The sequence below is a fragment of the Myripristis murdjan genome, chromosome 2 (genome assembly GCF_902150065.1).
Source record: "Myripristis murdjan chromosome 2, fMyrMur1.1, whole genome shotgun sequence".
In the NCBI taxonomy this organism is placed as follows: Eukaryota; Metazoa; Chordata; class Actinopteri; order Holocentriformes; family Holocentridae; genus Myripristis; species Myripristis murdjan.
In genome coordinates this window covers 7,252,501-7,265,242 of record NC_043981.1, presented here as the reverse complement: position 1 = coordinate 7,265,242, position 12,742 = coordinate 7,252,501, and the positions used below count along the sequence as shown (strand labels likewise).

Below are 12,742 nucleotides of genomic sequence, written 5' to 3'. Positions count from 1 at the left end.
ATCATTGTGGAGTTGTTTTTTTTCTTCATGGTCATCCTATAAAGAGCAGATGCCTCATGATGTCTTTTACATCTCCTTACAATTAAAAATGTATGCTTTGGAACAATATAGTCCACTAATAATGTTCCATCTCCTGTTTGTGGGCACACCATGTTTACTCCACGGCTTCTCCTCTCAGACTAGCCTTTCAGACCTTCTTCCAAATCTAATATACCCATCCATAAATAGCTCACCTATCGAGCCCATATTTGGCATGAGCGACATGGCACGGGAGCCAATCCCGGCCCGGGGATTTGCACAGCCCCGCCTCTCCACACTCCACCGCCGCTCTAATCACTCGTCAACCGCCCATTTGCCTTATTTGGGCACGCAGGGGAGTTGATTGACGCGCTCGGGTACGCCCCTTCATTTAGCGGCCCCTCCCCTCCTTTGGCTCCCTATCAGTGTCTATTTTGGCAATAGGGATACGCATGGAGCCTCCATCACCTCCAGTCTCTTTTACGCACAAAGTCCGATAATGCGCGCAGGTACAGGAACCCTAACAGCCACATTTCCCACCAGCTTACTGAGCAATTAATTTCCTCTTATGGACTAATGTGAAAGGAGTGGATGTAGAAATTTGACACAGCCAAGAAGGAGGTATATTTCTTGTGGATCGTTCTTGTTTTCCATAAACCGAGCGTCACCATGGATGTCTTGGCGAACCACAGTATCTTTCAGGAACTTCAGCTTGTCCATGACACCGGCTACTTCTCTGCCATGCCGTCGCTGGAGGAAAACTGGCAGCAGGTATGTCTCACTTTTCATTCCTGCCTCTGTATCCTGCGTTATAGAGCGACAACCACAGTCCCGACCGCTGATGGTTTGATGACTTGCGCTTGGGATGCAGGCGTCAACTTTTTCCCCTCCGAGCATGCAGTCCAGAGAGAAATAGGGAGATGAGATGCTTTATATCATTCTATATCTCAAAATTGGAGAGAGATGGCAGTGTGGATAAGATGTGAACGCACGCCGGGTGTTTTAACCCCTGCGCGTAATAAACCTGTCAAATGCGATTTGGGGAGATGAAGAGCTGAATCCCATAATAAAGACGGAATTGGTCGTGAATAAAACATCCGCCTCCCTCAGATTACTCAGAGTTGTGAACCCCTCGGCACGGAAAGAAGTCCCCGTTCTTATTCATAATACATATCCTAACATGACTGTGTTTGTACCATCTTTGAATACGGACGGTCTGAAAATGTGGGGAGGCTGTGCACGGAAACATGCGGGGAGAAATAGCTGTCATGGGTGGAATATCCACGTTTTCGCTTCTACTATATTTCCCCCCGCACTTCGTCAAGTTCATGTGGATGAATATGGAGAAATGACCGAAACACAAGGGAATCCACGCAGCCACATGGTGATGGATGCGTGTGGGGGTGGTGGGGGACGCACCGGCACTTTACATGGCCATTACTGCTCTCAGTTATTTTCCTCTCTGACACATCTCCCTTTTCTGTTGATATCTTAAAGTTTCATAAATAAATAATTGTGTACGAGTGTGTTTCAAGAGTTGGTTGTGATTCTAAATAATTTCCATGCGTTTTTGCACACTTAAAAGGGGCTCGATGTATGTATTTTGTAGTTCCAGATGATGCTGTGGACTTAAAGCATAGCAGGACCCTTTTGGGTGCTATAAGGGACCCTGTTGGAGAGCTTCTCTATGGCACCATGCAAAAATGGGCATACATTTAGGTGGTCTGAGGAACCCTTTAGACTGCAGGGCATCTTTAAAACCAGTGGTATCACTTTTTTAAGAACCACAGTGGGGTCTTTGCAAGTCTGCATCTTTAATTTACAAGGATTTTTTAAAAATCCAATGAATATTGCATAGTTCTTCCAGTCATCAAGGTTCTAGATGACCATTACCTTAATCAAAGACTCCGTAAAGAGCTCTCTTTTTTGCTGTGTGTGTGCGCAACGAGGGGCCATGCGGCCGTCGGCCCACCTGCATTGCTGCTACTGCTGCTGCTGGTGATAATGCTTTCCTGCTGCACTTGACTGACCGGGCAAAAATCATTGCATGGAAATTTGATGCCGGTATTGTTCATGCAATGGGAGCCTCAGCTTTCCCCCTTTCTCTCTTGTCCCGTGTGTACAGAGAGAGAGAGAGAGAGAGAGAGAGAGAGAGAGAGACGGCGGTGCGTGACCACGAATTCAGGCGTTGTGGCCAAGCAGCCTAATTGGCATCCTACTGTTAGCCACTGACGCATCCTTTCATAACAAGTCTGCAACTCCCCCCTCACTGTCAGTGAATTGTAAATTGCAGGGGTCTAAATTCACAATCTGCAGTTCATTTCTCTCTTACATCTTATATATCACACTGTCCTGCATATTGCAATCAATACCTAATGCAAATGGAACAGAGCTATAGGGCCGAAGGCAAGGCTGGAAAGGCTCTTATCTTATTAGACTGTAAATGTCAGTCTGCTCTGACTGGAGTGACAGGGTGCGCTCTGCAGCTGGTTTGACCACAGTGAATGCCACCCCAAAACAGCACAAAGTGATTGGTGCAAATCCAAAAGACAACATTTTGGAGTAAGAAAAAACATAGTTCACTTCCTCTGAAATACAGACAGTCCCATTTGTAGAAATGTGATTTTTGTCAGCCAAGCACCTGTCTGTCCTCATGCATGGAAGTAGGGTAATTTGTTTTCATTTTGTGCCATTAACTCTTTTGTAAGAGAGGATGAGACTTTTTCCATGTAGTGGATGTTTCATTTTTTGAGGTAAACTCTTAAATTGCATCTGTCTTGCTTTTAGTCCCAGGTAATTGGACAGACAGTTCAAAAAAGAAATGTCACATTTTTTTGCCTGATAATTTCTAGATCCCTGTTATTAGGGATGTAATCATAAGAGCCTTTTGCTCCATCAGGCTTTCCCACTCACAAAACTACCTACCTACAATATGTTGAGTCATGTTTTATCTTTTATTATACATTTTTTACTGTCTTTCTCATTCAAAACAGGATAGAGGACGACAACACTAGTTTAAAAAATGACTGGTGAGCTGAAAATTTTTTTTTTATTTATTTTTTTTTTCAAGAGTGCCCTTTCTAATTGAACCACCAAATGTGCATAGTCCTGTCAGATACAAACACTTCTGTCTACCAATAGGCTGGTTTTCTCTAAAGGATCTTGAGCCTTGTTAGCCCTCTGTCCGTTTACATGTCAATGGAATAAATATCTGAGCTGTGAAAAGTTTTTGGCAAAGCCACCATTGCTCTGTTTGCTGTTGGGATGTAAGAAGATTGCGTTGTGTCTTCCTGAACACGGGGATTATGACTTGTGACACAATTTAAAACCTCTCTCTCCAGCGCTGCAATGTTTTTGGCAAAGCCAGCCTTGTTCAGTTCATTGTAAGGATATGAAGATGCCACTGGCTCCTCCTGAATGCAGGAATTATGACTTGTGGCTCATTTTAACAGCTCTGTCTGTAGTAGAGACCTATGGTTAAAGCAATCCCCTCTGTATTCCAGGCACAATTCAGATTTGATGCTTTTATGGGGTCTGATGGTGAGATAGGAGGCCGTTGTTGTCGGCCCTAAATGGCTCCCTGAGATGCGATGGCAAGAATGATGACTGTGTCCCCTGTTGGTGCCTGTGAGGCATGATTCAGATGGTTATGGGGGGATGGGGAGTGGAAAAGGAGGAAAGTGTTTTGGAGGTCTGCAGATGGTACATTTGGGGCCGCTATTTGTTCCATTATTGAACCTAACAGTGCCAAACTGAACTGTGCTGTCTCCGTTCCAAATCCCAATCCAGTCGGTTGTTCGGAGTTGGAACAAACAGCAGGATTGACTTGGATCTGGAACAACCAATGCCGGTCAGAACTCACTCATTATTTGTTCAGCTCAGTCTCGCCCAAAACAAAATGTACACATGTTCTTTCACATCTTTTTACTAACAGAAGTGGCTCATCATCTCGGCTGCAGTTTCCAGTGCTTTTTATGCTGTTACGTAAGTATTTTAGCTGGCTTTTACCTTGGTAAAGCCTCACATTGCACAAAATCTCCATTTTAACAAGTCATTTAGTCTCATATTCAGTCTTCAAATATTGTTTTTCACAAAACAAGTACAACAAAATAATTCCTCTAGTTCCCAGTACTATTTAAATTTATTTTCTCAAATCAGATGTCATTTTCCTGATACTAGTGAGCTGATCTGCCTAATTCTGCCTCGTTTCAACATATTTATACTTCCCAGAAAATTCCTGAAACAAGTGAAACTGCATTGGAAACAAGTGGAATTATCTGGTCCCACTGGCAGAGTCTGATTATAGGATTAAATGACTTGTTAAAGTCCTCTGCCAAGCATTGATTAAACTGCTAAAAACTCATCTCTGTTCATCAATATTACATATTTAGAAGATTTTTTCCACAAAAAATATCCTTCATGGATTAGATATAACTCTACACTTGGCCTTAATTTAGTATGCGTGGCTCTATGAATATGCAAATAGTCCCTGCCCACCCCCTGCCTGCTTGCACACTGGCCTATAACCTAAGTATTGCAGTCGATAATCTGTCCATTGAAAAAATATTTTTTTCTTGGTTAATCTCTTAGTTACACTAATATTGTTCATGTGAAACAGCCAGTTTGAGTTAGTCTTGTTGATCTTTTGAAAATAAAACACTTGTGCAGGACAGCTCTGTGTACACAGAACCAGGAAGTCCCAAAAAAACACTTATGAAGGTTATATCGTAACAGACAATCTATCCATGTAAAAAAAAAAAAAAAAAAAGGAGTTTTTTTTTCAACAAATCTCATAGTGGCACAAATATTGCTCATGAGAAGGAGCCATTCCATGTTGGTCCATGTTGATTTTTTGAAAGTACTCAACACTCAAACAACCGACAGGGCTTGTGCTAATGATATGGAAAGCACCACCCCGCTAACACCTTCTCAGCATGAGATTTTCAAATTTACACAAATGAGCCTCAAATATATTTTTTTGAGTACCCGCAGATCACTGATAGGCTTTCTGAGTGGCATTCATGCAGCTTGTATCTGTCATAGCATAAAAAAAGTTGACTGGATTGATTCCTGAGGTTTATGACACCATAAACCTTGCCTGCCTGAATCCAGATTTTTGATCTTGTCCTTGGCACAACTGAAGTTTCAAAGCATAAAAACTCAGCCATGGCATTAAATGCTTATTTTGCTCCTTGCATGTCTTATAGGAAATGAAAAACCCCACATTGGCATGTTAATAAGGTTAAAAACTTGATTTAAAATGGAGATTTTGTGCAGTGATTTGGTTTTACTGTGGAAAAGATATTGTCAAATTGTACAGGTTGTTGCTTTTGTGTAAAAGAGGTAACAATTGGCTTGAACTGAAATGACTTCAACTGGTTCCACTGGATGATGTCCTCCTCTGGAGCTCTTGACCCTGATGGGTCAGATGTAACAGGACACCACGAATGGCTGTCTGTCATTGACCTCAGGACACACTCCATTCCCTCCAACACATATAGCCCCTCGGGGTTCAAAAACACACACAGACACACACAGACTGAGTGCCTGTCCAGCGTAATGATGCCTACCCAAGCAAAATGGTGCTGCTGCACAGTGCATTACAGGCTTCTAGATGTGGATGTGGACAAATTTTACATATACGTAGCTTCAGGATTTGGAAATGTGGACGTAGCAGCATGTCGCTTCGGTACAGCCTCCGTGTGCCCATGCACTAAACTGCATCCACTTCCAGTTCATGCATGCAAAGACATCCATCCGCACATGCGTGTGCACGCAGCAGCACCGTCTGCAGGGGGGGGGGGGCACAGAGAGGTGGAGGGAAGTTGCCGAGCACGCACATTCTCCCCGCCGCAGGGTTTCGCATTTCACAGTCCGGTGGGCTCGAACCCCCTCAGGAGCAACGCACATGCACAAATAGACAGTCAGAGAAGAAGAACAGGGGCAAAGCGCTTCAGCATCACTAAGAAGATGGGGGAAAGAGCAGGGATGCAGACGGATGGGGGTGTGTTTCTTATTTGGCAGAGGTCACTAAAGGGAGGAGTGTCTAAGCCGTGGTCAGGTCTAGGCAGATATATCAAGGGTGGTGACCTGGATCCCTCTACCGGTCTCATCTCGGATGAGAAGGGCTGGAGAGAGAAAGGGGACAAAGGGAGAAAAAACGGCATAAGAAACAGAGGAAAGAAAAGAAAGAGAGGAAGGATAGAAAGGGACAGCGAAACTGTGTATGCAGCTGTGCATATATGAATGTCCGCGTAAGGCTGTGTATATTCAATATGGGCGTGCATGTCCGCGTGGGAGCATACATGCGCATGCTGCCGTATGCGTGTAAGTGTACGTGCACGTCTGTGCGTATGTGTCTCACTGTGTTATGTAATCCTCAGTAGGCCACAGCTGCTTTCTCACACACAGCAGGCAGGCTGGGGAACGCAGCCAACTAACACCCCCCCTCCTGTCTCGCTCTTACTCTTTCTCTTTCCCTTTCTCTTTCCCTTTCCCTTTCTTTCTGTCTTTCTCTTTCTCCTTCTTTTTCTTTCAGTTTTCCTATCTATCTTGTCCCCTTTGTCTCTTTCTCTCTCTCTCCTTTTGCTTTCCTCATATAGAATCAGCACACTATGGATTTTTGATCTCCGCAGGGCTGTTGTATAAGCGCAGGACTGCACAAGTGTGTTTCCCCCCTTGTTATACACTACTGAATTCCTATCTTAGGACACTGGCCATTGTAGCACAGTTGCAGTGTTGCCCAAGTCACTTCCACTCACTTTGCAGAGATCCGCTGATGAGAATGAATAAGTGTAGATGCCTCACTTTGAATGCGGTTATTGATGTTGCATAATGCCTTAGCTGCCCAGGTGAGAAGCTTTAATAAACCAGCCAGCTTCAACCCTCGCATCTCATATCTGCATGACCTTTTACTCACTGCTATTTGATGTAAATTTACATGCAAATCAAAAATCAAATCAAATCAAATGAGTAACCAGCGCAGTTCAGCCTTGTACTGTGCGAGCGGAGGAAGGAGTGCATTAGAGGACCGACAAACTGACGGGATGAATCTTATTTGTCTCAAATGAGTTCCTTGTACTGTCTGCTTTTCCTTGCCCATGGCTTTATTAAACTGTCAAATCAGCTGTAAGTATTTGACATGGAAATCTTGAAATCAAGGTTGGAGGGTCCCTAAAGTGAAATTTAGTTCATTCCCTTTCAATTTAATTGACATCTGCTCCCGTTTTTGCCAGCCTTCTCGAAATACGATGAGAGGCTGGGTAGTGATCCTGTATTCTCATCCCGCTGTCCTCTGTTTTAATGTGAACATATAATAGTGCTACCGGGCCATTTAGTTTAATAATACACATTACTTTTCATTTCATTCATGATTGGTTGGTACAATATTTTTTTCCCTATTCACAAAGCACACAGCCCTTTTTCCCCTGCAATTAATTTCCTTATATCCTCAAAGTATCTGGATGAGTGTGTGCCACCTCATGACACTCAGATGTCGTATATGAAATGGATTTGTTGTTTATTTGCCTCTAACTAGATAGCGGTCAGAAGACCTTGAAGACGGAGGCCATGCAGAATCTATTTGACATGGCTCAACCCATGATGCGCCAAGGCATGAAAGGAAATCTTTGTGCGGTGGCAAACAATGCGGCGTCTCCACCGGATGCCTTAAGTGTATTCAACCGCAAGCTTATTACTCAATGCATCAGTTCTAAGAAAAAATGGGCATGTGTTTACAAGGAAAAGGCCTTAATAATCGTGTTATGGGTCCATCCAATTAGTATAAACAGGCAAACGTACTGTAATGGCAAAAACTCAATTTGGCTCCTTAGCTGTGTCTGTCATGGTGGCAAGACTGAGTTTGCAGGATTGCTAGCAGTTTTAGAAGTTTCTTGTAAGCCCGATATTTAACTTAAACTACCTTAGACCTCTTCAGCCCTGCCAGTCCCAGACTCCTTTGCCATTAGAAATACATCCTGTGTAGCTGAGCTTTAGTCAAACTCACAGAACTTTATTTTAAATTCTAGTGGAGACCCCAAGGTTTCCAAAGATACCATGTTGTGCTGAATTACAAAAAAAAAAAAAAAAAAAAAAAAACGAACATATTTAAACATGCACAAGACACCCGCATATATGGAGCAATAAAAGAATGACATCTTGGGTTTAAATATTTCACTCAATGTAAGTGCCACATATGTGAAATGAAGCTGCAACCAGCAGAGACAGAGTGTGTATGTGACATTGTCATATAATAAGGGAAATTTTTTTTGTTTTTTTATAATGTTGAAGCTACATAATGGGAAGTTTAGGAGAAAGTCAGAGGGGTTAATAATGGGTCAAATCACACTGATATTCCCCTGTGCATGGATGTGTTTTCGTGTGTATATGCTGGTATGGGTGCATACGTGCATTTATGTAGCGATGCTGGTGTGCATGCATGCATCCTCACACACAGGTGTCTGTCTTTCTATGGATTTATGTGTGTGTGAGTGTGTGTGTATGTGTGTGCGTGTTTAATGAGATGTGCGAGCGACCCCCTGACCCAGTAACATCCTTTCCGCCATGAGCGTCGAGTGAACTCCGCTACCTCTGTCTCATCACTCAGCCAGCCGAGAAGTGATTGCCAGTGATAGGTGCCTGCTACTGCTTTATGGGCGTTGATGAAAAGGTGGGAAGCGCTGATGAAAGAGAGGACGGCGGAGGATGTATTCATTTGTCTGATGCCTCGGTGACCGGCCGTCAGCTGCCTCCCGGAGAGAGGGAGGAGGCAGGGGAGGTGATGGAGGAGGTGGTGTAGGAGAAAGAGGCTGGTACTGGTGGTGGTGCAGAGGGAGGGGGTGAAGGGGGGTGAGGGGGGGGTTGATGGAGGCGCGGCGAACAAGCACATCTTTATGTATGGCTTCCCGTCTGCGAAGCGCTCTGCCACCCCAGGTTTGATTAACAGTGAGAAGAAGAGCCAGTCATTTTTTTCGCCTCACACCAGCACACATGGCTTGGCAATGACTTTCACATCATTTGAGGCGAAATCGGGAAGCCGTTACAGCGCCTTACAGTGATCCGACATGCTTCGCTGCTGCCATCCGGCTTGGCAACCGCAGGGAGAAGAGAGAAAGGAAGAAGGGGGGAAGAGAAGTCTCAGGCATTCGTTTTATGTTTTTGAATCACTACCGGACTCTCTCTCTCTCTCTCTCTCTCTCTCTCTCTCTCTCTCTCTCTCATGAATGTCTCTTCTCTCTTATTTGCTCTCTCTCTTTTGCTCTCTTACATATTCTGAGAAGAGGGTTTTGACAGAGTCACAGCTGAGCACCACTTTGTTTGATTTGCCCTGGCCTAACCCCCATTTAAAGTCAGTTTCTCTTCAGAAAGTTGTACCTAGGAGAGTTATGCAATCAAAATTTGACACAATACTGAACAACACTGCAAAGACTAAGTGATATTGGTCGTCTTGGTTACTTCTTCTGTATCTTCCGTCTTGGCTCACAATTTGTTTAATCCTCCAGCCTGCTCGGATATTTGGAAAGCCGTGCATTCTTATAATGGCTACACATTGAGGCAATGTCCAGGCATTTCAAAACCGTCATTGGCTGTGACATACCAAGCGTTACATCCCAAGCCTACTGCCTACCTGTTGCCAGGCAGCCTTGGCAAGCAGAAGGCTAGCTTTGGCCTATTTGTTTGTTTAGCTGTCACTCTGGGAGGCTAATCCCACCCCAAGGGACTCCTAGCCATCCAGAAACCAGAGAGCCAAGCCATGTGGACCATTCCTCACCAGAGACCATGAGAGAAAGAGAGAGAGACATGGAACAAGCTTCAGAAGGGGGAGAGAGACAAGGGCAATTTGCCCTGAGTAAACACCACTGCTTGTTGTTGTCATCCAAAGCCAGTCATCAATCATGGCCCTAAGCTCTCGGCGGTGACAGCCACAAGGACGCGCCACGCTCTGAAACCAGCCAGATAGTTTATAAACCAAGACAGTCACTGGCAAAGATCACAGCTGAATTGCAATGCGGACCTTGCTGACTTGTAAAGGGGGAGCGTGCTTTCGTAAAATACATTTTAAAGGTTGTTAGACCCCCTTGAGATGGTGTTCAGGGTGCCACAGGATCCAGTAAAACCATAACAACATCGGTTATCAGGCTGGTGGTCTGATATGTGCTTGAGAAAGAGCTAAGCTAACCCTTTTAGGGCGCCTTCTCACCTATTAGTCTGTTTGCGTGGCACAAATTGGAGTGACATTTATACTTTTGGTTAGTTTTCTGTGTGCAAATTCAAAGAAATAGAAGTACGGAGAACACAAAGCTGGTATTGCAGTTACATTTGGTGATATTGGAAGTATAGTATTTGCAAGATGTTGCTTCTTAAGTTGCCCAGGTTGTCAACAATGTGTTGATCCACTCTTTTCAAAGAAAATAGGCTGAAATCAGATATGACTGGAGAGGGCGAGAGAGTGCCTTCCTACCACAACCTGAATAATAAAACATAGCACGCTTGGTTCACTTCCTGCAGTTGGGTTGAATCCGGGTTGAATGGTGTTCCAGCTCTTGCAGATGATCTCGGACCAGTTGCTTTGGTCCGCACCCGAGTGTGATTGCTGTCTTCACACCTGCTCAGATGAACTGCGTCAAGGAGGTGCACACACCACGGTTCGATTCAAACAGACTAAATGCTGCACATGTGAAAACAGCCCCAGACACGGACATTGATTTTTTTTTTTTTTTTTTCATCCTTCCCATGTGAGATTTCAAGAAAAGCTCCACCTCACTGCACGTTTCTTTCAGGGATATTGGCTTCCTTTTCCGCCTTCACCACGTGTTACTTTTTCACCTGTGGGTTGCCCGCCCACCCCAGCCGGTGCCAGCCTATAGCAGATATAGCTTGTTAGACCAGAGGGCTTATGGTGTCCTGGTGACCTCAGACGTTTTTCTTTTTCTCTTGTAGTTGTATATTATTTTAGTATGTACAGGTTTGTGTGTATTTGTGTGTGATTTGCATGCCGTCCTCAGCATTCATGCAGTTGTCCAACAAGCAAAGCCAGTGGTGTTTTTCCATTTGCTGTGGTTGATGCTTTCTGTTGCTTTGCTGCAACCTGGAACCTGCAAAGCTGCAAGCAAAGCCAGCCACTGTGTCTGGGCCACTCTCTATCCTCACTCTCTCCCTCTCTCCATCCCTCTCTCCACCATCGATCGCCCTGTCTTGCTTCTCTTCCCGCATCACTCTATCCACCTCCATCTTCAGTCCCTTCCTTGTAATCTATCAGCGCTGTCGCTCTTTGCCGTTGTCTCGTCTTCCTTTGCCTCCTTTATCTGTCTTCGCATCTCTGTTTCCCCATTTCCCTTCCTCTGCCTGTTTCTCCACTTCGCTTGATATCATTTACTTCAAATGCAGAGCATCATGTCTGCTTTGGCAGCTCCATACTGGGATAGGACAAGGACACAGAGACGGATCATCAGAGCAGGCAAACAAATGGAGGGATAATGAGGGACAGACAGATGTGCTGTCTTTCAAAGAGGGGATCATGCTAATTTCACCAGAGATTTTTTTTTTTTTTTTTTTAAATGGGTCCCAGATTGCCCCAGAGGTACTGGTATCTCCAGCGAGTGGGTATGTCATGTAGCTTCAGTCATTCCAAGGCCCTGCAGTGCTGAGTTGTCTGAATAAGAAATGACTTGTAGGTTTGTAGCCTCAAAACAGATTTGGCTTGATTTGGGGATTAGCCTATGCCAGACCCTGAAAAAAGCAGTTTTTTTACTACAAATAAATGTTATTTTGACATGCACCCTCTGGGAAAAGAGTCTTGTAAGTATTGGACCAGACAGACAGACAGGGCGAGATGATTTTACACTCTTAACTCTTAAAATGGCCAGGGAAGTGCCCTTCAGTGATTTAATGAGACCTGTGGGAAGAGCCATTCATCAGCGTGACAGCGCACCTCTGTTTCCCATTGTTCTGTTCTGGTATGTGAGGAGAGCAGTGTGTGTTTTAGCCGTAATGATGGGCTGGCAACCCTTTGATTAGATGAATCTCCTGGCGCTAATTAAGAATTGGGCTGCCAAAAGACATCTGTGTTTATGTCTTCCGTGCCCCCACTGTCTCTCCGGGCTCGTGTGTGCACTTCAACGCTGCATGTGAGAGCCCCGTGCATCCAGTTGTGGAGATTTTAAAGCTTTGATGTAAATGGGTTGAGTTTGGGTGGGATTTTGAGGGCTGATGTTACTGAAGGGCCGATGAAATTTGTGCGACGTGCCGATTGAGGCCGTTGGACTCGGCTCCTTGAATCTCCATATGCGTTGCTGCATGTGTGTGAGACTGTGTGTGTGTGTGCATGATTTCTGATGTTTGCAAGCATGCTCACATGAACGTGTGTGAATGTGTGTTTATGCACTTAAGTGGAGTCCTTCAGGAGGTTTCAGAAGCTAAACAAGCAATTGTTTAGCTGAGACCTTCTTGTAAATGTATTCCCAATGTATAATAATGAATGCTCTAATCACAGGCTTGTAGGCCACTGATTGATTCTCCCATTAACTGCAATCTTCATTGGCATGATCTGATGTCAATTTTTTTTAATCATTATTATTATTATTATCAGTAGTAGTAGTAGTAGTATTGTTAAAAATTGATCTTTATACCTTTTTTTGTGGAGGCATGATTATTTTTGTTGATTGTTGTATCTAGCATGCCTTCTGTCCTGTGGATGTCGTCCGCTGAATGACAACTACACAGAGAG

General features: G+C 44.3%; 1 protein-coding gene across 1 annotated transcript in view; it reads left to right on the top strand.

Annotated features, from left to right (window-relative positions):
* Positions 1-486: 486 nt before the first annotated feature.
* Positions 487-12,742, top strand: part of LOC115373846 (Krueppel-like factor 7) — a 37,228-nt gene continuing 24,972 nt past the window's right edge. The window contains exon 1 of the mRNA XM_030072445.1: positions 487-789. Coding sequence (XP_029928305.1) covers positions 688-789 — 102 coding nt within the window. The 5' untranslated portion in view covers positions 487-687. The remainder of the gene's footprint in view (positions 790-12,742) is intronic.